Source organism: Ylistrum balloti, unplaced genomic scaffold, assembly GCF_031769215.1.
Source record: "Ylistrum balloti isolate Yb309-2 unplaced genomic scaffold, AGI_CSIRO_Ybal_v1 Utg369958, whole genome shotgun sequence".
NCBI lineage: Eukaryota > Metazoa > Mollusca > Bivalvia > Pectinida > Pectinidae > Ylistrum > Ylistrum balloti.
Genome location: NW_026782057.1, coordinates 478,905 through 506,724, shown reverse-complemented (window position 1 = coordinate 506,724; position 27,820 = coordinate 478,905). Strand labels below are relative to the sequence as shown.

Genomic DNA, 27,820 nt, shown 5'->3' with positions numbered 1-27,820 from the left:
CAATGGGAAAATCATTACTTATTTTAGCCATAAAATGCTATAATCTGTATAAATGAATTTAATGCGGTTAAATTTAGAAATATTTTGCGCGGAATAGTAATGTGGCCGCCTCCATGATGAAAACCACGCATCTTGTGTGAAATATGCTGTTAGTGTTACATATTCGTGGAATTACCTTCTGACGATTACTAGGGTTGGAACACAATAACTGGTTGAATTGTGTGTTATAAAGGAGGAGGTTGTGAAGATTATACAGGTGTGTATGATGACTTATGTTTATAACCCAGATGCTGGACTGTACTCACCAGAAAATGATGTATGTTTACTGGAAATTTGTGTACGAGACACGTCGTGACAAGTTACATAATGTATCCAGATGATATCAAAGACTAAATAATCTATTTGTCTCAAAAGTTGGCACAACAGATTTTAAATTGTTTAGCTTTCTAGTTTTATTTATTTTCAAAAATAGTAATTTACTTTTCAGAAAACTGGTTTATATACACAACAAAGATAATTACAATTTCTTCTCTATAGCTTTACAAAGAGATTTTGACAGTTCCTTACCCCTCTGTACTATATTTCCCAGGATGTATCAATTTTAGATAGTTAGGCCGAAGTAGGTATAGGTCTCTGTTTGTAACAACTACTAGAAACGATAATACACATCATGACTGCCATTTTGACTGTATCACTATATATAGTTGTCAATATTTTAAATACTAAGGTGTTAGATTTTCTTATATTGCTCAGGAACCGTGTTGTATATAAGGTGGTATCAAAAATAGAAAAGTGGCACCATTGTTAGCTTCAGTGCAAAATATTTATGAAAGTTAAAAAATTAATTTCATTTGAAGCCACTTTACATGATATGCAAGAAAATGTATCTGTATCAAAAATGCAATATCAAAATTTTATTTCAATGATGAAAGGTGACATTACTTATATATACATAGCTCCAATCAGGTGAGGAAGAGGAGGAGGGAGAAGAATGAGCATTGTTAATTGCCGATATGAATATCAACCAAATGTTTGGAAAAGTTTAAATCCAATTATTAGTTCAAAAGGATTCAAATGAAATTAAACTCACTGGCGAATTTATTAGCACCTCACATTTACAGTTGTGAAAAGATCTTTTGTAAATTTGTATATGCACACATTCCCTTCACAGGTAAAAAGATGAGGAATCTGGAATTGTTGAACCTGATCAAGTTGTCTCCCTTGAGTGAATTATGTGGAACACACTGTTCAAGCATAGACTGCGACACAGGAACTGTTTATTGTGCAACATCCACACATTTGGTTGGACTAGACCCAAATAATGGACAGGTACCTTCAAATTAAGTTTTGTCTGTTTGTCTGTTCATTAGTAATCACTATTTCCCAGGAACTGCTACAGGGGTGTTCCAGAAACTAAGGCCACTTTTGCGTAGCCTGACTCCAAACATCCAGTTGGCACAGAAGTATTCCATGATAAATGAACACACCTGTTACAGATATTGATAAATGTTATATATACTAAAAGTGCACAGCTTCAGAATTTTCTGTCAAACATAAAACAATGTTCCAATGATAGTATATGTTCCATTTTATTTGATGGAATTTTGATAGATTCAGCTGGTTCATATAGAAATAAGGGTATATCTCAAAATGCCAACATTTTTAATATCTGTACAGGTGAATCTCAGGTAAAAATCCAGGTGGAAAAAGACAGCTTATAGTTATATGAAAAGATGTATAATTGACTTTCCATTGTTTCCTAAAACACCACCTTCATATTGTTTTTAAAAAATGTTGGCATTCAGAGAATACCCCAGAAATGGTTGCTAAAAAAGGATGAAGATAAGAAAAGATAAATTTTCCCCCGCAAGGGTCTTTTATTCGGTTTTTCCTTTTTCAACTATTTCAAGATAGTTATTAACGCTCAAATGTTTCATGTCACTTTATTAATTTTATGTATTAATTTTTTTCAGTTGACAGGGGTTGTCTCTCTTGTTGATGAGGCATTTGTACCAGCAGATGGCAGTGGTTGTATTGTGGGTATACAGTATCTGGCTGACCAGCAGGCTGTATGTGTTGCTACCAATACTGGCAATCTGGTGTTGTGGCATGTCACCATGGGACAGGTAGTCATTCATAGCCACCAGTACAGTAAGGAATATCTTTGATAAGGTTGCATGATATCGGTACCAGTTAATTTCATAACTGGTTCAAAGGCTGAGTGAAAATATGTGAAGTAATCCGGCAATGGAGTGCCATCATTTGTTGACTATTCTGCGTAGAAATTGTTTGATTTTCAAGTAACGTTCAAAAAATCAACAAACAGCAATCTTCAGAAAAAAGTATAGGTATAAGAAATAGTATTCATTTGAGTTTATCTTGGTTTCGTACTTGCAGTTCTTTGTTTGTGTGATAATAGTAAACATTTTATCACAGCTGGAATGTGTGGGATCTGTAGATTCTGGTTTGACCTCTATGACCTGGAGTCCTGACCTTGAACTTCTCATTCTCACAACAGGTAACCTATTGTGATGATGATAGTCAACATAAGCTACTAATTCCACTGTATAAATTGATTTGTATAATGTAACTTGTGTAAGACAGACCTTTCCATACTGCTTACATACGGTTAAAATACAAAAATGTATTAGGTAATTGTAATCTTTATACTACCTTGTATGTATTAAGTGTTACCTGACTCCCTATATAATTGCAAATTACACATTTTGGACTAATTTCCTGGAAAATTGCTGAAATGCCATAACAACCAGGTTGATAGCTTTGATTGTTGTCTGGCATAGAACATTCAAAGTATTCAAATGATTACAGTGAACCATATTTCTATTTATGTTTATCAGTGTAAATTCTCAGTATGTCATACATATGTCTAGACAAACACTTTCATTAATTTCTCAGTTTTAATGGCATATATCAGATTATTTTGGGTTATTCTGGTAAGAAAACAGTCGTTTCATGCCTTTAATGTTAGTCATCAGTCAGACCGATTTCCCTTCGATGTTGGGTCCAACCCAATTAACTGTTTCTCTTGGAATGTGGCCATGGGAAGCAGTTAATCATAATTGGTTCCATCACCTGGAGACTACAAACTGATAAGGCATGAGACAATTGGGCTGCTTTTATGTAACCTGGTTGAAACGGTTCATGTGGTCTGGAATTATTCCACTGTACAGGAACACACATGTACTGGATGTTGGACCTGACATATGCTCAAAATGCACAGTTTCCTAATGTCTTATCAGGCATAAAACAGTTAACTAAAATCAAGATACCATCAATATCACTCATATTTATAGCACAATGCTCCCAGAAATATGTGAGTGCACCAACTCTACTTTTTATGCTAAAATTCTGAAAACTAGTGATATTGAGCATGTTAGTTTTTGACAAGTATTGCTGGATGCCTCAAACTGCACATGCCAAATATTCCACAGTCCAGCCTGTGTTCCAATCAGTATCTGGCTTTTTTCTTGCAGGTTCAAATGGTCAAATCTCTTTTAACTGTTTATGCAAAAGTGCATGCAAATAAAGTCTCACTGTCAGGGGAGAATACTCCAAGTAGATAAAAGTTTAAATAGATGTTACAGTGCATTTATAGCTTACCTTGTTTTTACTATAAATAAATCTGTGATCTAATGATTCTTACAATACAAAATACTACTACCTGCCTTGTCATCTGCTTAACTGGTTTTACAGTTGAGAGAAAATTCCATATTTATTAATTTCTAAATATAAAAATAAGTCATTCATGTATTCTTTATCAACAGGGCAAAATACCTTCATAATGATGACCAGAGAGTTTGACCCTATCACAGAAAATTCTCTCCATCCAGAGAATTTTGGTGAAGGTAAACCAGTTTGATAGAAAATTCATTAATTGAAATAGATTAATTACGATCATATATATTCATGTAATGTATCATAATTTATTGATAAATACAAATTTGTGTCAAAATAGCTAGCAATGTATATTGGTTTTCTCAGACAAAGGTAATGTAAATGTACTTATTTGCACTTGCTCTGAAAATATTGTGCTGAAATTTCTGTACTTTGTTTATGTAGCAATATAATTGTGTGTTTTTGCAGAAAACTCTGATAGGAAACTTTGACATATAGTGTAGGTTTTATTTTCGGCATAATGAGATCACATCTTGAAAAATTGTTTGAAACGTTCTCATGTAAATGTAGTACTGACTATTTTGTATCTGCCTGGAGCGATATATACAATTTGATAGAACCTCAGATTAACAGTGAAAAATAGTGAAATAGAAATGAAAAAATTCCATCCATACTACATCAAGTGATTGATAGGTCTTTAAGTACTGAATCATGAGAAATCTTCATCTGGCAGCTGTGATTCCACATGGAAACATCTGGTATTGTTTCTGTCATTGACAGCCCAGTTTGTAACGGTGGGATGGGGTAAAAAGGAGACACAATTTCACGGATCAGCGGGCAAGGAAGCTGCTAAACAAAAAGCAGAGGTAAGTCAAATGGTTCTGTACTTGAGGATTGATTGATTTATTTACAGATTCAGATATCGATCACATCATTCTACTTTCATTTTCATTACATTTACTACTGAAGAGAGAGCCTATTGTCACCACTTTGCCCGTCCATCATAATTTTGTCCAGAGCATATCACAAAAACTATAAGAGGTATCTACATGAATCTTTATAGGTAGATAAAACTATAACTTCCTTTTGCATAATTTTGGAGTTATTGCCCTTTGTTATTTTTCATACTTAAATTTTGTCAAAACTAGGTCTGTTGGAACTAGTGTTTATTCAGGGAACATCCATTGGTTCTACTAATTCTCTTGTCTCTTGTCTATATATCGACAAAAACTGAGGATAAATTTCATTGCCAAGAATATCAGACAAGTCTTTGCAACTTACTGCTATAAAGACAATGCAACCTAATAGCAATTATACACATTGTATATGTATATTATATTAAATTACCTTTCTGATCTTTACAATGTAAATGTACAGGAGGTGAAGCCTGCATTGCAATGGGATGACCAGTTGCCAAGGGTCAGTTGGCGAGGGGACGGTCAGCTTTTTGTGATAAGCACCATCAGCCCAGACACAGGTTAGATATCATAGATTAACCTTAGCTTGGAATGTGTACTTGACTTTTTATAGAGATCTGTGGGGAAAGAAAATTTGATATAAATAACTTTCTGTTGTGTATATATATCATTATAGAAATACTGTTTTGATTTTTGTCGTCAGAAATCTAACTCTGTAGGTTATATAGAAATACACATAGTGTAAGTAAGATAAAAATCGATGTTGATAATGCTGTTTTCAAACTGAAGATTTGAATTATATTGATGATGTTATGTGGTAAATATTAGTTAACATTACTTTGTTGATGTAATCTAGGAGCACGCAAATTACGAGTTTGGAACAGAGAATGTGAGCACCAGTCGACCAGTGAAAACGTAGATGGAGTAGAGCAAGCATTGGCATGGAGGTATCTGATCTGATCATTTTGGCCAATTGTTTTAAATATACTGTGTAAACTTTTGAAATTTGACAACAATTGTGAAACAAGCTATCAGCTTACAGTACAGGTATAGGGTAATAAGTCTTGTTGGCCTGGATGGAAGGGCACAAGGGGTCTTACTGTGGGGGGAAACTGGAATACCTTAGGAAAACCCATGTGGTTGGGCAGGTGACCTATACCTTTGCACATTCATTCAAGGAATTGAAACACAAATGGCTAGGTTAAAAGCGAGTGTGTTACCACTGTGCCATCTGATCACCCACTTGTTTTATCATGTATTGTTTTTCACATAGATTTTATACCCAAGCCATTTTATGGACAGCAAATAGTGTTGCCAAGATAAGTCAATTTGAGTTCCATCACATTCCATCTGGTCCTGAATCAGTGTTTATTCATCCTAGTACTTTCATCTTTTATTTCATTTATGAGAGCTTAACTTAGGAAGATAAAATCATGTTTTATAATTCAGAGGTCAAGGTCACTGTTGGTAAAGTTTCAACAGTTTTTTAATCCAATAATCCCCGCAGAAGGCTAATTTTGGTACACAGATTTTAAAAATGCGATGAATGAAATACATTGTAAAGAATTTCCCAAAAGAATTCATCAACACAGATCTTTATTTTTCAGTTTTAGTTTATACAGGTAAAATATCACTGACCAATACTTAAGATTCTGGTTTCACGTCAATGTTTCAGGCCTTCAGGTAATCTGATTGCAAGTACAATGAGACGACCAAATAAACATGAAGTGATCTTTTTTGAAAAGAATGGATTGAGACATGGTGAATTCACGCTTCCTTTTGGTGTCAATGACATACAGGTAGATATACTGATACAAGAAACGCTTATTAGTAAATACATGTACAAAGGATCATGGCTAATTCATACCAGCAGGTAGATATAACGATACTAGGGATGGCTATTAGTGAAGGCTTACCTGTAAATACATGTACAAAGGATCCTGGCTAATTCATACCAGCAGGTAGATATAATGATACTAGGGATGGTTATTAGTGAAGGCTTACCTGTAAATACATGTACCTAGGATCATGGCTTATTCATACCAGCAGGTAGATATAATGATACTAGAGATGTTCATCATTGTAGGCTTATCTGTAAACACAGGTAACTAAGATCATGGCTATTTTATCCCAAAAGGTAGATATAAAGGTAACAGGGGTAGCCTTTGGTACAGACTTTCCTGTAACATAGGTACCACATTCCCTTCTTAATCTGGACACACAAGGGGGATCCTCATTCATGAGGTATGCAGGTAGATACAGGTAAACGACATACCGATAGATATCTAACTGAAATAATTCATTGAAGTATCCTCACCCTCAATGAAACCATCGTTTATTTACGATGTTAATATCTAGAAATTGCATAGGGATCTCGCCATACAGAGTTATGAGATTTTATCATTAATATTTACAAGTTTAAATATTTGAGAATGATAAAAATTTAATTGTTGTGAAATAAAGTTTATTTCACTGGTGTGGTGAGTTTGTAAGAATACAGTATCAGTTATGGTTATAGTTTTTTCACTATTTTTTTAGGTTTTCACCGTGAGATTTATTCTGTCCTTTCCAATTATAATTCTGAAGGTGTGACTAAAATTTGTCTGTTGTGATTGGACAGGTGACAGAGCTATGCTGGAACCTCGACTCATCAGTACTAATGCTGAAACTGAAGGAACTGGTATCAAACACGAGTGGTGATGTTATACCCCGGACATATGGTATGATCTTGACAATTCTCTTTTCAATTTTAACATAAACTTCTATTTCCGTTTTTATAAAATCATGCATTATTACAATGCCATGTTCAATGATAAAAAGAGGATGGATCTGTTTGTGGAAATACTTTTATTAACATACATAATGAAAAATATGTTGTGAATTTTAAACACTTGTAATATTTTTGTTACTTTTGTTTGTTTTCCTGAAGAAATATCTAATGAATGGAAATTCATAAGACAAAGCCATCTTTGTTGCTTTAAACTTAGAAATAAGGTATTTTATATATCAATATTCTATTTCTTTCACTAGCTTATGTAAGGTTTATGTAATGCATTATAATAGAATCTGTCTTTGAAATTACTTTTGAACATTCAGTTTTGCCATGACATGTCCCAGGGATGCAGAGAGTGAAAGTGATTGTAACCCCTTGAGTATTGAGGATGTTTCTCTTCACACTGTTCTGTCTATGTCATAGTTATACTGTAGTCATTGTATATAATTATATATAATTAACATTTTCATTAACAGTGCAGTTATGGACGATGAATAATTATCATTGGTACTTGAAGCAAAGTCTACACTTCGATGCCACAGAAGATGATAAAATAGTATCAGTTGTTTGGGACCCAGAACATGCATATCGTCTCCATATAATGTGTTTTGGAGGGAAATATCTACAGTATACATGGTCCTGGGCCACCCACTTCAGTTCAGGGATTTCCAAGGACAACCAAGCATTAGTGGCTGTGATTGATGGAGGTAGAGACAATGTTTCTTCATTACAGTATATATATACAGCAGTAAAATCATGTCTGGTATCAAATATGTTAAATGTCAATTTTCTTGCACTGCAATAAATCCTTCTGCAGACTCTGATGATACTTGTATTATAGCCCCCTGGGTTTCTTGTGGTAGAAAAATGACATATTTACTCAAAGTCTGTATTCTTATTTTTTTTCTGATAACAGAACAAAATGTACTGACTGTAAATCACTTTGGCTTTGTGAAAACTTTATTTCAAGAACTTACATCTTCAGACATATTTATGAATGCATGATTTTGTCTATGGTGATCTAGAAATGGCGTTAAATTCATGAGTGATGAGCTGTAGTAGACATACACTCTTCAAGACTAAAAATAAATCTGATGATAACGTGAAAATAAATATGACGCTAACGTGAAAATAAATCGTACACTAAATAGATAAGTGGTAAGTGTATACCTCTGACTGTCAGTCTCATTTTCATTGGACTTCATATTTAGATCAAGTTCTTGGTAAATGATTGTCGTTGAATGTTGTTTTTTGCTTTTGTTTTGTTTTTTTTGTTTTGGTTTTTTTATTGTTGTTGATATGGCAGTAAAATCTCCTAAAGGTGAAAACATCACATTATTACTTTATCAAATTGCAAAAAAAGGCAGGAAATTATTTAAATGTACAGTAAGGAATAAACCCTGAAGATACTTAAGCACAAATAATTGTGCATCGTACCAGAAAAAATTGTTCACATTAAAGTTCCAGCATCTCCTGCTATTTTACAGATCGACTATTGCTGACCCCAATGAGAGATATGGTAACTCCACCTCCCATGTCAGCCTACTATCTACAACTCCCAAGTCCTATCAACCAGGTGGCTTTCTGTGTCCAGGGAAACCCTAATAACATGGCATTGATATTAGTGGACGGCAGAGTGTGTATTTACACGTTTGGTATGTCTATTGGTGCTTAAGATGTAATATTTCTGAGGTTCAATTTGATTCCCATTTGACCAGCAAGTATAGTCGCTTTCACATGATTGAAATGGTTGGGCTGCTCGAAACTGCAAGAGCAACACCAGGCAGAAATTGAGACCAATGCTGGAGTGCAGAATATTTTTCACATGCAGTTTGAGGGGACCAACCATATCTGTCCACACAAACTGGCTGAATATTATTAATCAGACTTAATGCATAAAACAGGGCTGTTGCACACAAATATTTATGAAAATAAAACAATATTCAGTACAGAAAGTGTGCATTTTGAGTTTTTATATTTCTGTAATCAGGCATTATAGCAATCATTTATTCTGTGCTGCCTGAACCATTTGAACTGGATGATGTGAAAGCAGCCTGTGATTTAGTCACACGAGCATGTAAATGTTTGTGTACATCCAAATACTAAACATTCCTTTACATCTACCATGATCCCTAACCAGGGCAGTTTGTGTTTCTCAGGAAGATGAGATCAAGGACTGCCCGTGATGGGTCAGAATAGCAGACAACAGGAACTTAAGGACGTTCGTTATGTAGATTTCTAATGTAACATTTCAGGCATAAATCGGGACAGACTTAAAAATATCAATACAGGTCTCAAAAGGCTTAGAGCTCATCAGAAAGCAAAATAAAATCAGTAGGTCTGCTTTTATTTCATGGAAAAGTAACTTTAATCCAACTGGTCAAATCAATAAACAAAATACAGTCCTGAGGTTCAATAAGGTAGCCCCAAAATTTTGAGAAGGTGACCCTGCCTCAAAATAACCTTGTTTAGGAGCAATAAACCCAGCAATACAACAAACAAACCTTGGATATATCAACAGTTGTCATCAGCTATATAATGAATCCATTGATCTTTATCCCTAACTCTGACCCATTAGGCAGAGGACTTGTTTATAAGCTTGTTTATAACTTGGCTACTTCCATTAAATCAAAGTGATTTTATAAAACACTTTTTGAAATCTTTTATATGATAAATAATTTTTCTTTCAGTTTTTATTTAATACATTGAAGCAAAAAATCATGCCAGAATAAATTCTACAAATATGAATTTGTGATAAAGCATGTGTTGATCTGTCTTCCCTTATTAGATGTTGAACCTGCTGGTCAGGACTTGCAGAAGGATAGTACAGTAAAGTTTGATGTCACATTAGGTGAGGGGTTTACCTTGTGTTGTCAAACGCCACGTCTTCAGGGAATCTACAGGTAAGTCATTAGGTGAGGAGTTGTCATTGTGTTGTCAAACACCATGTCTGCAGAGAATCTCCTGGTGATTATGATATGTTTAATAAATACATATATATGTACGTTAAAGGTCTGATGCAATTATTTTAATGTCACTCAGAGCATTATGCATAGTTTGTCAGTCGTTCTAGCTCATCTTGTGTATACCTACAAACTTCACTGAAATGAATAGTTGTGATATCTTTTAACTTATTTCAGAAAATATGAAAATTTGTAATTTTCCTTTTTCATGTATTCCATCAGTATTGAAGGTCTGCCATCAGACATGCAGAAAGCACCTATAACCATGCATCACTTTGTTTGGTTGACCTCTGAACTCATACTATTCTGTGCCCAGGATTTGAGTCATTCCCAGAACTCAGTTCTTCATTGCGCTGAGCTTAAGCTTGACACTGATAATCCTCAGCTGCTGGTCAAGTAAGTTTTCATCTTTGTTTTAAATTTGATGTACACTAAGAGGAAAAATATACACAACTTCAACTTTATGGTTTATTAAAATAATATTTATCAGCAATATTCCTAAGTGTGAAATGCAATATTAAACTTCAAATATTGGACCATACGTCTTCAAACTTTCTGAGATTCTTAACAAATGAGGACTCCATTTGGCAACAATGAATTAGGGTACCTAAATGTACACAAAGTTGAAGTAACAGCATTTCTCAAACTGATCCCTAATATCATGTGTCCTACCTAAACAGCTGTGGCATCTCTAATTCACCATGAAATGGATTTCATAAGGACTTAGACTGTCTGTAGAGGAATGTTATTCCCTTCCTCAGTAAGTGTGTTGGCAAATTGGTTATTTGGGATGTTTGCTTGATTCGGAACTCTTTTGGCTAATTTACCCTACAAGTGTTCAAGTGGGAGCAACTCGAGGCTATATGGAGGCCAATTGATAGGGACCATGTTTCTGGACTGAAAGAAAATCCCTACAAACTCTAGAGTGGTCCAGTGTTATCATGCTGAAAGGTCAAATGGTGCCTTATCATGAAAGGCACAACACAAGGCCTCATTATCTCATCTTGATAGCATACAGCAATTAAATTTTTGATGATCACTAACCACTGGATTTCTTTTTTTCTAGAAACAGCATTGACATCGAGAGTTTTGTATTCAAGATGGCCATCAATGCAGAGACTGGTTCTGTAGCCTTACAACTGTGTAATGGTTCTGTTCTCAAGTTTGATCCAGGTATCTGATTATATAGTTCTTATATCAAACACCTAGAAATGTGTTTCATGTACTGTATCTTACTGGCGTTCATAATTAGTTCTAATTAAAAGTGATTTAGTGATGTAGCATTTTGATGCTAATTATACATCGTTTTCTTACAAATTCAAAAATTTATACTGTTAATAGATAATTTATTCAAACTTGGAGAAAAAAAAAGATAGCAACATCTAATTAAAAGGGGTTATTTTCGGTCTGAAAAAAAATTTATGACATGCAAAAATAAAAAGCATCTATATTGACTCAGTACACAACAACTTTGAATAATTTATTTAAAATTTTTCCAGATTGTGATATTGTGTTACCATGGGAGACAAGTTCCGGGATGGATCTATCCTTTCCTGTCCCCTGTCCATATATGTGTGTCTGTGATGTTGGTGGAGAGGTAAATATTACTTTGTTACCAGCTTTGTTTCCTCTGGTAAATTTTTTTTTCTATTGTGGTGTTGATGTTTTAAGTACTCCTTACAAAAAGTGTTGGTATAAATGTTATGTTTTTCTTTGCTAGTAAAATTGTGTTCAACACATTATTTCATTGCCCTGTGATTTTGATCGGAAAGTGATAGAAAATATGACACACGCTTGTTAGGTTTGGTAAAAATGGTTGACTACTTTACGGATTGAAAATTAAACAGAAAACTTGTTTAGTTATGACTAAATAGCAATCGAAACAACATTTGACCCTGCATTAATTAGGCTTTCTTGCATGTAGTTTTACACCTCTGAAAATGGCAAGTGGTGTGCCTTGTATAACAAAGCTTTCCTGTTTATGGGTATACATTTGGTCCAGATTTGCATTGGCTAAGCCTCCTACGTAACAAACACAACACATTTACCTGAACAATATATCTTTTATCTACAAAACGATAAAAAAACAAAAGTAATACAGAAGTTATAGAAATCAAATTGCCTTTCTGACTTATGATTATGAAATTTTAGATGATTCATTGCAGAGAAGAAAAAAGACATCCATTGAATGTTTACACATGTATTGCCTGTATAATGAGTCTCTATACTCTAAGACTGGTCATGTATGGCACTTTGTTAACAAACCACTCAAAATTGTGCATACGTCGTGTAGCACACATCGCGCATTGTGTAACGTTGTCCAATCCCACAACTGTACCAGTCCTGATTTAGTATTTTACACATAGTTAAGTAATTGATTTCTGCCCATTGTGTTTGTGTTTTATGCAGGAAGTAGTCATAGGACTGACTGAGAGGTACCGACTTTATGTCAATGAAGTGGAGGTAAGTAGAAGGTGGGGCAGATAATTAGGGTAGGACAGTATTGGGAGATGTGGAGGGAGGGTGTTGGTAGATGTGGAGGGAGGATGGGGATGGAGGTTGGGATGAGTTGGTGGGTGGATGGAGGTGAAGGGAAAAAGGGAATGGAGGATGAGGTGGGTGGGTATTGTTGGACGTGGAGGTTTGGGTTGGAGGGAATTGGTGGAGGTGGAGGCAGGCTAGGGATGTTGTTAGAGGAGGAGGTTGGGGTGGGAGGATGTAGATGGAGTTGGAGATTGGAATGGAATTGAATTGATGGAGGTGAAGTGAGGATGGGAGGGTATTGGTGGACGTGGAGGTTTGGGTTGGAGGGAATTGGTGGAGGTGGAGGCAGGCTAGGGATGTTGTTAGAGGAGGAGGTTGGGGTGGGAGGATGTAGATGGAGTTGGAGATTGGAATGGAATTGAATTGATGGAGGTGAAGTGAGGATGGGAGGGTATTGGTGGACGTGGAGGTTTGGGTTGGAGGGAATTGGTGGAGGTGGAGGCAGGCTAGGGGTGGAAGTTGTGGTGGGAGGATGTTGTAGAGGAGGAGGTTGGGGTGGGAGGATGTAGATGGAGTTGGAGATTGGAGTGGAATTGAATTGATGGAGGTGAAGTGAGGATGGGAGGGTATTGGTGGACGTGGAGGTTTGGGTTGGAGGGAATTGGTGGAGGTGGAGGCAGGCTAGGGGTGGAAGTTGTGGTGGGAGGATGTTGTTAGAGGAGGAGGTTGGGGTGGGAGGATGTAGATGGAGTTGGAGATTGGAGTGGAATTGAATTGATGGAGGTGAAGTGAGGATGGGAGGGTATTGGTGGAGGTGGAAGGAGGTTTATTGTGGAAGTTGGGATGGGTGGATGGAAATTGGGTAAGGGATGATAATTTGTCTTGTACTACACATTTCTGTTTTACACACTAGTTCATTTTCATTGCTGCACCTTATTTAACTATTTGCAAAGGAAGAAAAAAAATTTTTTTTCTCTTGACATTTTCAGTTTCAATAGTTGCATAATCAATAAAGTTACTTTATCTGTTGTTAACATCTGCATTTTTGGGAGTCACTCCTAAACTGGTTAAATCATCTCATTTCATTTCTTTAAACTATTAATTTGATTATTTAATTTGATTGTTTTCATGATATTATATATCAAAAATGTTTTTATCTTAATAATTAATTCAAGTAATTGTCTCCAACAATATGTTTTACTTAAATCACACAAACATTATTATGTTATCAGTAAGTAGTTACCTAGAGTAGTGGTAGGTAGTTACCTAGAGTAGTGGTAGGTAGTTACCTAGAGTAGTGGTAGGTAGTTACCTAGAGTAGTGGTAGGTAGTTACCTAGAGTAGTGGTAGGTAGTTACCTAGAGTAGTGGTAGGTAGTTACCTAGAGTAGTGGTAGGTAGTTACCTAGACTAGTGGTAGGTAGTTACCTAGACTAGTGGTAGGTAGTTACCTAGACTAGTGGTAGGTAGTTACCTAGACTAGTGGTAGGTAGTTACCTAGACTAGTGGTAGGTAGTTACCAAGACTAGTGGTAGGTAGTTACCTAGAGTAGTGGTAGGTAGTTACCTAGACTAGTGGTAGGTAGTTACCTAGACTAGTGGTAGGTAGTTACCTAGACTAGTGGTAGGTAGTTACCTAGAGTAGTGGTAGGTAGTTACCTAGACTAGTGGTAGGTAGTTACCTAGAGTAGTGGTAGGTAGTTACCTAGACTAGTGGTAGGTGTTGTAGTGGTAGGTGTTGTTGTCTGTTGTTCCATTATCAAGGATCTTAAAATCGAGGTTGCTTTGTCCCTTATTTTTACATTGACATCCATAAAAAGCGAGCTTTTGTCCATTCTTTTTGTGTCATAATCTATATAATTATCACTGCTTTGTCAAATCATTTTGCATTCGTTGTGAATTCTTTGTCCATTCGTAAGTAAAATCCTTACAGGTAGCATCCAACTGTACTTCACTGGCTGTACACAGAGAATACCTCCTTCTGACAACCCTCACTCACACCTGTCGCTGTATCAGCAGACACACTAAGGTCCAAGGTAAGGTCAAACTGTTACTAAGCAACAATTACCAGATCAGTATAAACTAGATCTAGATGTAACTAAGCAACGATAGCCAGATCAGTTTACACTATTAATATCTGATGACATTTATCACATAATTTCCAAATTACGTTAAAAATATCAAATTACGGATATTTGCATTTTAAAATTATTATCATACAATTTTGATCCATAAATGGAAGATTTTAAAACAATTATTTTTAATGTTGTTTTCTTTTATTATTCAAAACTCCATGGTTTTGTAAAAAGCTCAATGCATTTTGTTTTTTTTTTTTTTTTAATTTAGAAATTATAAGACCGATCATAATTATCTCTATCATTAAGTTTTTATTTTAGGTACAGTATTAATTTGTCATTTTTTGGTTCTGTCTATCAAAAGTAAACTGTAGAACTCCCTACAAATCAGTATACAGATTGTCAATTCTCATAAAAAATACAAAAAAATATATAGCTCCTTCATAGGACATAGAGCCATCAGAAAAGTATTTATTGAAGTTTTCTAGTTTTAGCTCTTTTTTAAGGTACATGTATTTGCAAAGGTTATTTGTGTCATGTGTTCTAGTTCTGCCTACACTGGCCGACGGAAAGGCTCACCCATTTGATGAGAGTGTGCGAAGGGTGGAGAGAGGGTCCAGAATTGTTTGTGTTGTTCAGGATGAGACTAAGCTGGTCTTACAGATGCCCAGAGGTAACCTGGAGACCATCCATCCCCGAGCACTTGTGCTGTCAGCCGTAAGAAAATACCTGGACAGGTAAGGTCACAAAGGTCACAGGTGTGGTAATCATTAGGTGTAGACAAAGCACAGTGGCATGTTACTGCCTTTGAATTTGCTTGGGTTTTTTTTTTTTTTTTTTTCCGCCAATCATAAATGATGTTTCGGAACATTTTCTTCAGGTTGGTAATGTCAGTAGAAAAGTAATTGTTGCAACTAGCTCTGACGTACGTAGTGTACCAGATGGTAAGGAATTTAACCAACTTTTTCGTCTGTACTATAATCTTTGACCAAGAGTTGAACAAAGCATAGCTGAATTACCTACAATACATTGTTACTATCTTGTGAATTGTTTGGTCAATAATCTGTTTACCATCTCATCACACTATTTTTGACCTTAGTGTACATAGGATTATAGAGTACAGTTGAAAAAGTTGGCAGATTCCTTACCATCTCCTACACTACATATGCAGTAACTCTTCTAGTACGCTCTACACTGGTCTTTTGTCTGATTAAGGTGACTTTGTAGTCATTGAAACATCACACTTCAATCTTCTACTGGTTATGTTATAAGAACTGCTATTCTACCATTAATTATGTGCTTTCTAATCTCTCTTTTGTCTCGCTGTCTGTCTCGCTGTCTGTCCCTCTTTCAGTCTATCCTTTTCATAATTTCTTATTACGTCTATTTCTGAATTTTTATCTGTTTGGATCTTAGATATGCACGCCACATTCTAAATTTTATTGCTTGAAAATATTTAAGATAGCTTTTGTATTTACAATTTCTAATTTTATCTGTATCACAAAATCTATTATTAACATGTACTTCACTGTACATGACCCATATCTCCCTTTTGCATAATTATGGAGTTATTGCCCTTTCTTATTTTTCAAACTTAGATTTTATCAACACAACTAGCCCTTTTGGAACCAGTGTTTATTCAGGGTCATACTAAAAGAATGTGTATTGTACCAAATTTAGGTTCTACAACTTCTTAATTACCGAATTTTTGCCTTTTTATTAACTTTTGTGTCCAATAAAGTAATTTTCAGTGAGCATTCATCAGTTTCACTGATACTCTTATTTTTATGATATTGTATTGCCCACTGGCACAAATTATCTGACACTTGTGGCCTGGCATTGAGTCCTATATGATGGGGAGTTTATCATGTGTTTGCCTGAGATTCTTTAATAGATAATAATGATAGAATGAGTTAATATAACTACGTTGACCCAAGATATATGTGTGTATGTATAACAGTCACATTATCATTAGTTATTGTGGCCAATAGATTGTGCGACAATGTTTCCTATTTTAAAAACTCTGTAACTCTGCCACTTTGCAATCTTGCAATTCTCTTATGCATCAAATTTTTTATGGAAAAAATGTATGAGATGTTTTTTTATTTGTTGTATTTTTAATCCATCAGCCTCGAGTTTGGACAAGCCTTTGTGTGTATGAGGAAACACCGCCTGAACCTGAATCTGATACACGATCACTGTCCTCAGAGTTTCTTTGACAACGTCCGAACGTTTGTTCGACAGGTTCAGCATGTCGATCACATCAATCTTTTCCTCACTGATCTCAGGTAAAGAAACCCCGAGGAAATCTGTCATACTCCAGCGGTTACGATCACTTTTGTTCTCTGTACCCCTGGAACGTGTCATGACAAAACTTAAGGCATAAGCGAAGTAAATTGATTGGTTCCAAGAAAAAAAACTTCAAAGCCATCACAATATACAATGATGCAACCTCAAAATTCATTTGAAAGCAAAAGCAATAGTGTCTCTTGGAAGTTTTGAAGTTTTTTCGAAGACTTCGAAATTTTTTAATGTACTGAAAACTAGACTGTTATAGGAAAATTAAATTGACAAAAGGGTTTAAAATATCTGCAGCTTATTTTTTCATAAAGATAAGGTTAATTGTACTGCTATATATTTCACCATTTTTGTCTGTCAAGAAGTCCATGCCGTAAAATAAGCCAACCCATGACTATTACTGTTCCATAAAATTATTTACAAGTGCTGTTTTGTTGTCCTTCAATAAGCCCACTCTCTACTCTCATGGTTTGTGTGTTTCTGTCCTTGGTTTGTGACAGGATGAATACATTGATTTACAAAAGTATAGATCTTGAGTCAAACTAAAACACAACATTGATTACAGGTATGTCGTAAAAACAACAATATAGTTGGATGACAAAAATATGTATTTGTTATGCGCCCCTGATCCTGTTTAGGGGGTAAAGTAGATTCAGGATATTGATCTTTAGAATCTGCCAATAATTGTCAAGAAGTGTATTCCAGTAGTTTAAATGTCCAATTTGCACAATTCGAGAATTACCTGTCAAAAAGGGGTTTTTTATGTATATTAATTGATAGAGATTATTTTAAAGCCCACACTTGTGTATATTTTGATTATGTACCTAGAAATCAAGAAAAATAAATCTGCTCAAATATGTTGTGGTATTTAAACTTGAAACAACCAATTTTGTTTTATATAAATTCTTACTGGGTTACAGAGAGGAAGATTGTACTGTCACCATGTATACTGCGGCCTACAACCGATCAGCTCCTGTAGCAGACGAGGGCACTGACCAACCCAGTAAAGTGGACAGAGTATGTGATGTAGTGAGAGAAGCACTGGTCAGTGTGGATGAAAATAAGTAAGCATTGTTAAAATCATGTATATTTACAACTACAGATATGTATGTCAGGTCCTTGATTTGCCTGGAGATGTCACAGCATCAGGTTTCAGATATATTCCTGTGAGTGTTTAAAAAGAAAAAAAAGAAATCTGCAGAATTTCCATTCAGTTTCAGATTTTTTACCATTGATTCTGACAAAATGACTGAATTTTAATTTCCTGAGTCATGAGAGTACACCTCTAGCAGATGGGGGCATTTGCATTGCTTTGACGCACCTAGTTTTTTGGTTTTCTCGAAACAAAATCCCACCAAAATCAAATTTTATAGTGAAAAACGACTTGGATCTGATGCAAACTAAAGTATGATAATACATGTATAAGACAAAGACAATGTCATTTCATGGCAACTAATTTTGCTCACTATTATTTGTTAGTAAAGAGTCTATGAAATCAATTTATTTTTTTCTTTTTTGTTAATTCTGAAATATCACTTGTCAAACTTGTATTTATTGAAAAAAAATTCCAAATATGTTATGGCTGACTAGTTTGGTTCAGAGAGAAACCTGCTAATGTGGATCCTGTCCAGATCCCTGTTTCAGACAAGAAACAATGGATTCCTGTTCAGGAAAGAAGGTATTTCTAGTTGTATATAAGTGAAAAAAGGAGTTGTTAGCTATATTTCAAGCAGGGGAAGCTGACGAGGCGTAGAATTTGTAATTTCCACCAGATAACATAATCTTCAATGACAGAGGAAGGTCTAGTACTTTCAATTTCTTTGTTTCCCAGGTACTTGTTATCCATACTGACGTCTTATGTAAGAAAGAGAACTCCCGAACTGGAGGCCGCGTTGTTAATGGTCAAGACACTCCGAGGTCAGTATTACAAACTGGTCAGTCATGTACACTTGATGTTTTAGTTGTCATAATTATATAAGTATTTGATAGGATTCATATATCATTTTATATAACAGCAGGTGTCATAAAATGCTAATTTTAGAAATTTAAATATAATTAATTTGCCATTTTCCATTGGACCACAGCCAAGCCAAATGACCAGCAGACCATGTCGGCCGAGGAAGTCTTGAAATATCTAGTATTTCTGGTAGACGTCAATGAGATGTTTGATGTCGCTCTAGGAACATATGACTTTGACCTTGTGCTGATGGTTGCTGAGAAGTCACAAAAGGTCAGTCGCTGAATACTTGATGAACCTATCATCAGATTATATTTTTGCAGTTGTCTCTCCTTTATTTAAATACACAATGTATACGAATGATTTTGTTTTTGTGTACTTAGTGTTTTTTCTGCTCTGATAATTGTCCTAAGATTTTCTTTTCTTTTATGCCTCTGTACTTTATGAATTACAACGTTATTGTTATTATTATTTTACTGTTCTTTGAACTTACCATTTCTTTGTTGCTCTCTTCCTTACTACAGTGGTCTTGGATCTTCCATATCTTTGTTTTATTCATCTGCAAACTAGGACATCTTTATTTCAGTAATTTGTGAACTGCCATATCCTTGTTTCAATCAGCTGAGAACTATTGCATCACTATAATTTTCTTTTAAATAGGGTCTCTTTAAATTCTTAGATTGCTCTGCATACCTGCTAACTTTCCCAATTCAGTCGAGAGTTTCCAGTTTTTCATTACTCGGCTGCACCTCCCAAAGATATAGATCAAAATTAGGGAAATATCCCAACTGTAGAGATCCTCATATTCTTGCTATATTTGCCAAATAGGAACAGTAACAGATAAGGCTGGCCTCATGATCAAGGCCTTGCTATGTCAGTACAATGCCCAGTTACCTAATTAGCATCACCTAAGTTAATCTTGGCTGCCTTCTACACTTGGGAGCACACATGTACAAAACCCTTCTGTCACCTTGTATGTTTGTGATATTTCTTGTGCACATTGTTATATACACCTATGATCAGTTATCGTATAAATCCTGAACAATTAGTGTAGCTGGAAACCATGTCATGTTTTGAACCTGATTTTTATCAATAGGACCCAAAGGAATATATTCCATTCTTGAACCAGCTTCGTAAGCTTGAAGGTCACTTTCAACTCTACACCATAGACGAGCACCTTAAACGATACAGCAAAGCATTGAAGCATATCAGTCGATGTGGTAAGTCACATATCTCCAGCATGTTACTGTAAAATCAGACATTTTTGTCGGGCTAAAATATTGTGGTTTTCCAAAATACCTGTGGTAATACTATTTTTTGGGGGAAATAATTTGTGGATGAAGACATACAAAATATCCCCATCATGCTAATACTTGGAACTTGATAAGTCTGTGTACATTTGAATTCTTGAATTATGGGTACTCACAAGAAAAGCAAAAACAAAATATCCTTGAAAATAAATAACATTTCATGTTTTCAAGACTTTTATGAAGTTGTAGATGAAGTACAGTATGATTGACCAAGATTTGGTGATTTTGTGATAAAGATGACTGTATAGTCATCGAAATGTCACCCTCTAATCTTCTACTGGTTGTGTTATAAGAACTTCTATTCTATTAACATTTCAAACCTGAAGAAAATGTTCCAAAATAAGGGAGATAAATCTACACTTTGTCCATTGTGAGTATTTCACATTCACTTTATATCTGTAGGACCAGAGCACTTTGAGACTTGTAAGACGTTGATACAGAAACACAAACTTTATACAGAGGCCTTACAACTGTTTCGTGTTTCTTCAAATGAATACAAGGTAAGTACTTTGTCATTGATGTATCATATCACTGTAAACTGGTGATATAATTATCATTTGTTTAGCAGCATGGGTTTATATAAATATATTGTTTTGAGGGCAGGGCTCTCACACCCCATTTTGGGACTGGGACCCGGGGCCCTTAGAATTGGGAAAAATAGTGGCATTTTCCTTAGAATTGGGAAACCTGGGGTCTAAATTGGGAAAAAAAGATACTATTTTGCATTGGGAATTTGGCCCCAAATCTGGCAGATCGAGAGCCCTGGAGGGAGACGTATGCTGTATATGGATATTTGTAAGACAAAGGAACCAGAGATATCAAAGTATGGCTGTGAATGAGGTATAAAAACAATATTGTTTTTCACAGAACATATAATGAATCTTATTTTCAGATTAATTTTGAATTTTTTAGCATATTTTGTTGACTTTATTCACTCAGTCAAACTTCTTGTTACTGATCAAATTAAAGTTTGTATGATATGAAATTTAATGGAAGTAAATCTATGGCAATGATTCTTAGAAGCTGTGTGCTATTTATTCGTGGTACATACCAGTCTTCTCCATATTTCTTCTTATTTACAGAGCATTGCAAGAATATATGGTGACTACTTATCTGACAAGCGGCGCCATCTAGAGGCAGGAATTATGTATGTTAAAGCAGAAGAGTGGGAAATGGCTCTCCAGGACTTTCAGTCATGTCTACAATGGCGCCAGGTTTTCTGTATGACCGCCAGGCTCAAGTACAGCTCAGATACAGAGACTGATATTGCTCGCAAACTTGCAGGTACTGATGGCTAAATCTTGCATCTCGCAAAAAATATATTACCATATCTATCCACAAATAAGCCCATGCCTGGTAGTAATTCCACCCTTATTTAATGTTATTAAGTAAATTTAGGATGCTATGTGAGTTTCCATTTTACCGGTATATAAGATTTTTGAGACCACTATCGTGAAATCTAATTTGAAATGGATGCAAATTTAAGTGACTTTTTATCACATACTCAGAAAATACTGGATGCAAGTCAGGTGTCAAATACATGTTTTGTTTTACCATGTGATGTGTGTTTATGGAACTCTTGCTGTATTTATCAGAACAATTGAAGATGAAGAGGCAGTATTTAGATGCAGCTCATGTCTTGGAACAATATGCAAAGGTAATTTACTCTATATTACAATTTGACTCCATTGATAGATAGAGGTATAATTTTACAATCGACATTATAGAAAACTTCAGCCTCTATTTTGTAAAATAGCATTGTTTTAAATTGAATACTTTCAAATATTGTCCCTTTTAATGGGATAGAATGATGTAGTTTGATTTTTACACACAATGTAGTCTGTTACTGTTATAGTAATCATGAACCTGTTTTCATCCCATAGTAAGCCTAGACCTCGTGTCTCCTCCACTTCAGTACATAGCACCAGAAATGATATCTTACAATAAGTCCCTCCTCCTATATCTAGTCAAGGAAAGCATGGTAAATATTTGTTGAAGTTAAGCACATGACCTAATTCAGTACTGATATAAGATGGCTATGATAAAGCTTGTTTATGTTGATATGCAAATTAGGGGAATTTTGGAAGTAAAAATGGAAGATAAATTCATCCATATCTGCCCCTAATGAACCAAAATCTACTGCTTTTTTATTAATACTGGGGAAAAATTGATAGACATTTAGAACAGCTTAATTTTCATATACATGTACTGAAAATCATGATATATTTTTGAGGAACTCCATTTTTGTGTTGTTCCAAAAAGTTCCTGGACACTTGATTTTATGGTTGAATATAGCTCAATAAATCTACTTCCACTTATTTTAACAATTCATGGACATATGAATAATGCATGGACAAGTGTGCCCCCCAAAAACAATAGAAATAAATTCCCCGCAAAAATTAACGGTTTTACATTATGTTAAAATAGCATATGAAGAAATGCAGCAGAGGATACTAGGGAATGAACCCAGAACCTCTGGCTTAGCTTACTAATCGTACAATCAACAGATACAGCTACAGAAAGTCTCTATAGCGGAGAGATAGATTGTGACTATTGTATTTTGCCTTGGTAACATAATGTTATTAGTACATTTTGTACTGAACCAGATACTAATTACAATTGGTGGTACTTTTATCATGGAGTTTATTGCTCTCAATCAAATGTCACAATTAGAGGACTCCAACATTTTGATCTGAAAGAAAATTTTTTCAAAGGAATTTGCAATTTGACTATACACTGAAACTTTTTTTTTATCATTTTCAGGATACTGAAGAAGCTATTGTGTGTCTCATTGATGGTTGTCTGTGGGAGGAAGCTCTGAGACTGGTAAACAAAAATTTTGGAAAAAAAAAATAAAAAGAGATAAAATTTGTAATGAAAGTGTTATGTTTAACTTCCATCTGGTTTGGAGCTAATGAAGTTACTGGGGTAGCACATGTAAATTATGTATTTGATCCCACTGTGGAGACTCGGATCTCTATTAAAATTTTGACAAGTATTTCTATTTAAAACTGTGAGGTCATTTAATATAGTACTTAAAATTGTATAAATTATAGCATGTATTATATTTTCATGGAGGTGTTTCTTTACTATGAAGATAACTGTTTGATAGAAAGGTATTTTTCAAAAATTAGAATCACTTAAAACTTATGATTTTTTCACCTTGGACCAGTGATAGCATACTGTTAACTGAGGGCTCAGTCTACACTGTTTACAGAGGGCTCAGTTTACACTGTTTACTGAGGGCTGAGTTTATACTTTTTACTGAAGGCTTTGTTTATACTAATTACTGAATATTGATTTACAGATGTACAAATATGGCAGAACAGACTTTATAGATACAAACTTGATCGGTGCCCTCACGGATAATTACTCTCAGCAGATGGAGCTACTAGAAAATTCCAAGTTAGAATTTGAAAAATACAAACGACGCCTAGCTGTAGTCAGAGAGGAGAAAGAAAAAGCCCGTCTTGAATTTCTTGGTAAGGTTTTTATGTGAACTTTTATTCTTGAACAACTGAAAAAATCAAGGCATGAAATATGAAAAACAGATGAGGAATGCTATTTCAGAGAGGTCTCTGAAATAGCATTCCTCATCTGTTTTTCATATTTCATGCCTTGATTTTTTACTGGAAACTGTTTTTAAAGCTAATGAGATGTTATCACAATCTCCCCAAAATGGCCAGATGGATTTTAGGTTAATCTGGTCCACAATTGTCTCACAGGAATAAAGCTTCATGAAAGTATATGATTTTACAGTAAATATCAGTATTTAAATTTAATGGCGTTGTGATGATCGTTCTGTTTTAGAAACTGGAGGAACTGGAAACAGGGCAGATGCTGATTTATATTCTGACACAAGTAGTGCCACAGGAGAGAGCATCCAGTCATCCCGATATTCGTCCGAGTCTGGTCGCTCAGGGCGATCATCTCTTTACAGTAGAGTATCAGGGTGAGTAAATCTATGAAGAGTATAGTAGAAACGAGAGTATGAACTACTTTTATTCCTCATTCAGGTGAGGGGGATGGGGGACATATATCATGACCTATGTCTATCTGTCCTTCCCATTGCATTACCTTCTGTAGTGTTGTTCTGCGTCTCAATAGATTTGATTCAAATTTACTTTACAATATCATTACCTCAGTTTCTACACCTGATCATTTTCAGTTGATCATCCATCAAGGTTAAAGTGTTCCAGTTCTTTATTGATGAAGAAACTCCCATCTGGATTTTTTACTGCACTCTACATTTTGATACCAATCTTATTTGTGCAGATCATCAGCAAAAAACCGACGAAAGGCGGAACACAAAAAGTGGAAGCTAAAGGAAGGCAGCCAGTATGAAGATTTTGCACTAATCGCTGCTCTTGCAAAACTCATAAAATTAGTGGATGATATGAGAGGTAATGCTTATCATTGTTGTATTTCTGTAGTTTGAAAATTAAAGAAATACAGGTAGTAGAGCCAATTCTGTTGTGTTGCTTGGGTTGGATGTTAAGGTTCTTTACTCAGCTGGATACTTGAGAGTGTGCAGGATGATCGATCAGTGGATAAAGTCAGACAAAACAATATCAACACCAGTTTCACCCTAAATGAACTTCTTCAGAATCGGCATAACCTTCTCTGATGCTGTTGTGGTTGATATATCCAGATTTATCTGGTAAAGATGTTAGTTTAAACAATATTTATTCAATATAACAACAAAATAACAGACATATTTTTGCATTTTGGGGTAGGAAAACAAGCTTATGTAAACGAGCTTATATCAGTTCCTTTCCCACATACTAACAACAGTAAACAGAGCTTCAGGGCTTGGAACACCTTGTGAACATCATGTTAAATATGTTGTGCATTGGTTAGATAACTGCAAAGATAAAATCAACACAATAATTTGCCAAGATTTCCAGTACTAGGCCTGAAAACATCAGCAAACTAGAGTGTTGATTTTATCTTTTAAATAATATATATATTTATATATGTATATTCTGGAACACTATTAACTCAGGTCTGATATTAGATATTGAATTCAGTATACTGTAATACCAAAAATTTTCACCCCTTTTGAATTTTTACCCTTTTTGTCCTTGAATATGGAGGGTGAATTAAAACTGTGGGCAAAAAATTGGTACGCTTATATAGGGTGAAATGAAGATGAAGTGAATTAGTGTATAATGATACATGGGTGAAAAATTACCTTGGGGGAATATACAATGCTTTACAAGTACAGATGTTTTAGGTGGACCAATTGGTCAACAAGGAAAAAAAAGTAGCAATATGATTGAAATTATTCTTTTTCTTGTTAATGTATATTTATATATATATGAAATATATATATATTATATATGATGATTAACAGTGTAGGAAACTTACATACAAAAGCAACACTTTTCCCCTTACATATATGTTTTCAGACGAAGTCAATGGCTTGCTGCGGGCTTTAGTACAGTTTCATCACGACAAACAGGCGACTGACCTACAGCAGGTGTATGATCGTCTCCTTGCCCAGATGGAGCGTGGAATCCCAGAAATCTGGCAGGAAGGCGAGGATATGCAGGAATCTCAGCCGGTAAGTCTGAAGTAGTCATAGACAGGCAGAGGCTTGTATCAAGCTTCCGACTCCCCACCAAACCTATCCCAGGTAGTCCTTGTTACAGCAGTCTAGTTTCAGTCAGTTTTAATGCAAAATTTTTATACAATATGATTATATGATGGGGCAAGTCTCTGTAAATCTTTTCGTGGTGTAGGATGACCTAACCACAAGATCTAGCATTACATTATGCAGTTTAGACAGAATCCAAAGTTAGATGATTCAACTTTGTTAACCAGCATAACTAGTTAGTGCTAGATAAGATTTATAGTGTTAGAATTTTTATACTCTAGGATGGAAAGATTGGGGGCATGTTGTTTTTGTGTTGTCTGTTTGTCTGTTTGTTTGCTTTCATGTTGGCTGTGTGTTTCTTGTGAATATCACAACTTTTTCCTTGACCTTGACAGATGCTTAGCACCTGCCTTTTACAGTACTGTTTTAATGAACAACAGCTAATAGTATTGCACAGGCTGTTCAACAAGGGCGCTCTTTGACAAATTCCCAGGAAAAACTAGGTAAATACTGGATGGAAACCTTATTTTAGAACTTCGATAGATTTGATGGTAAATGGTGATTAAATGTGAATGAATCTGATTTTTTTGTTTTTTTTTAATACTTCACAATGATGTTGTTTAAAAAACAAAAACATAATTTTTTATGGTGGCTATTTTCATACATTATTTCTCCATCAAAGATTTACTGTTATGAAATATACATTATTAGATTTTATCATAGTTTTTTTTATTGTCCTTGCTTTGACTTACAGGAAAAAAAAATTATTGCAAAATTTGAATTGTTAATGGATATTATTGATATCATCATATATATCATGGAATAAAGAATGTGATTTGATCTTAAAGTTTTGAATGACTGAAATTCCTGGTGTCATCCACATGAACTGAAAATCATATTTTCATGGGCATCAAATTCCATAATTTTAAGGTTTTTTTTACCTACATTTTATTAATGAAAAGTACATGAGAATTGTGATAACACTAAACATTCTGGTCAGTTTTTATCTGTTTATAATTTTGTTGTAGAAACCATGAATTAGATTGCCCACAAAATCAACGAAAATCTAATAGAAAAACAAATCTCACAAACATTTTATAGTCATCTCACGCTCTATAATGTTAATGTTTACAGATCCTATTATCCGGATACCACCTCCTTTACATAAGGAAGTCAGTTGGAAGCTCCACGTGTTGGATTCAGCATCAGCCAAGACTTGACCTGCAGTTTGTAACCTTTATGAGCCCTAAAATTTGTCTAGTGCAATATATTTCTTTTATTACTGAAAATGCAATGCCTTGCGTTGATTGGAATGAAGAGTAAAGGTCTCAGAAACAGATCTGTGATCGATCATTGACCCAGATGTTTACGTATGTTATGTTGCTAATGTGTACACATAAAAAATGCTGACATTTTCTCCATTAAAAAATGACTGATCACGAAACTAAAAGAGATCCAATATATTTAAGCTGAGTTCATTATACTGAAAGTGCATCACAATAAAACCACAGGGAGTATCCATAAGAATTCAAGTGTAGTTATTTATGAACAGTAGATTTGTGTTAAGAGAGATACAAAGATAAAATTGATTAGACAAAACATTGACTGAAATCATTAGGAGTAGTTCAACAGCTGGAAGGTCATGTGAGCCTTTGTCTTGCCATGGTATCCTTTGTTTGTCAGGCATCCTTCAATTCTCATTTTGATTTCATTTATTAGCTCACCAGGCCTGAAGAGCCAGGTGAGCTGAAGGGATACAACAGTGTATTTTGTCCATATATCACCTGTCAACTTTTCCTATAAATTGCAA

General features: G+C 35.0%; 1 protein-coding gene across 1 annotated transcript; it reads left to right on the top strand.

Moving 5' to 3' along the window:
• The first annotated feature begins 141 nt into the window (after positions 1 to 141).
• LOC132547488 (elongator complex protein 1-like) lies at positions 142 to 27,820 on the top strand. The gene is given in 34 exon segments (XM_060211243.1): positions 142 to 256; positions 1,172 to 1,329; positions 1,974 to 2,126; positions 2,437 to 2,518; positions 3,786 to 3,866; positions 4,417 to 4,502; positions 5,014 to 5,113; positions 5,410 to 5,500; positions 6,229 to 6,352; positions 7,174 to 7,273; positions 7,803 to 8,033; positions 8,814 to 8,981; positions 10,115 to 10,229; positions 10,512 to 10,685; positions 11,356 to 11,462; positions 11,789 to 11,886; positions 12,699 to 12,752; positions 14,705 to 14,807; positions 15,394 to 15,583; positions 16,976 to 17,134; positions 18,065 to 18,208; positions 18,976 to 19,061; positions 19,229 to 19,374; positions 20,198 to 20,321; positions 20,814 to 20,911; positions 21,494 to 21,695; positions 22,007 to 22,068; positions 23,175 to 23,237; positions 23,719 to 23,893; positions 24,222 to 24,363; positions 24,687 to 24,814; positions 25,823 to 25,981; positions 26,430 to 26,513; positions 27,145 to 27,820. Coding segments are annotated over 33 exon segments (4,065 nt in total). The 5' UTR covers positions 142 to 256; positions 1,172 to 1,179; the 3' UTR covers positions 27,231 to 27,820.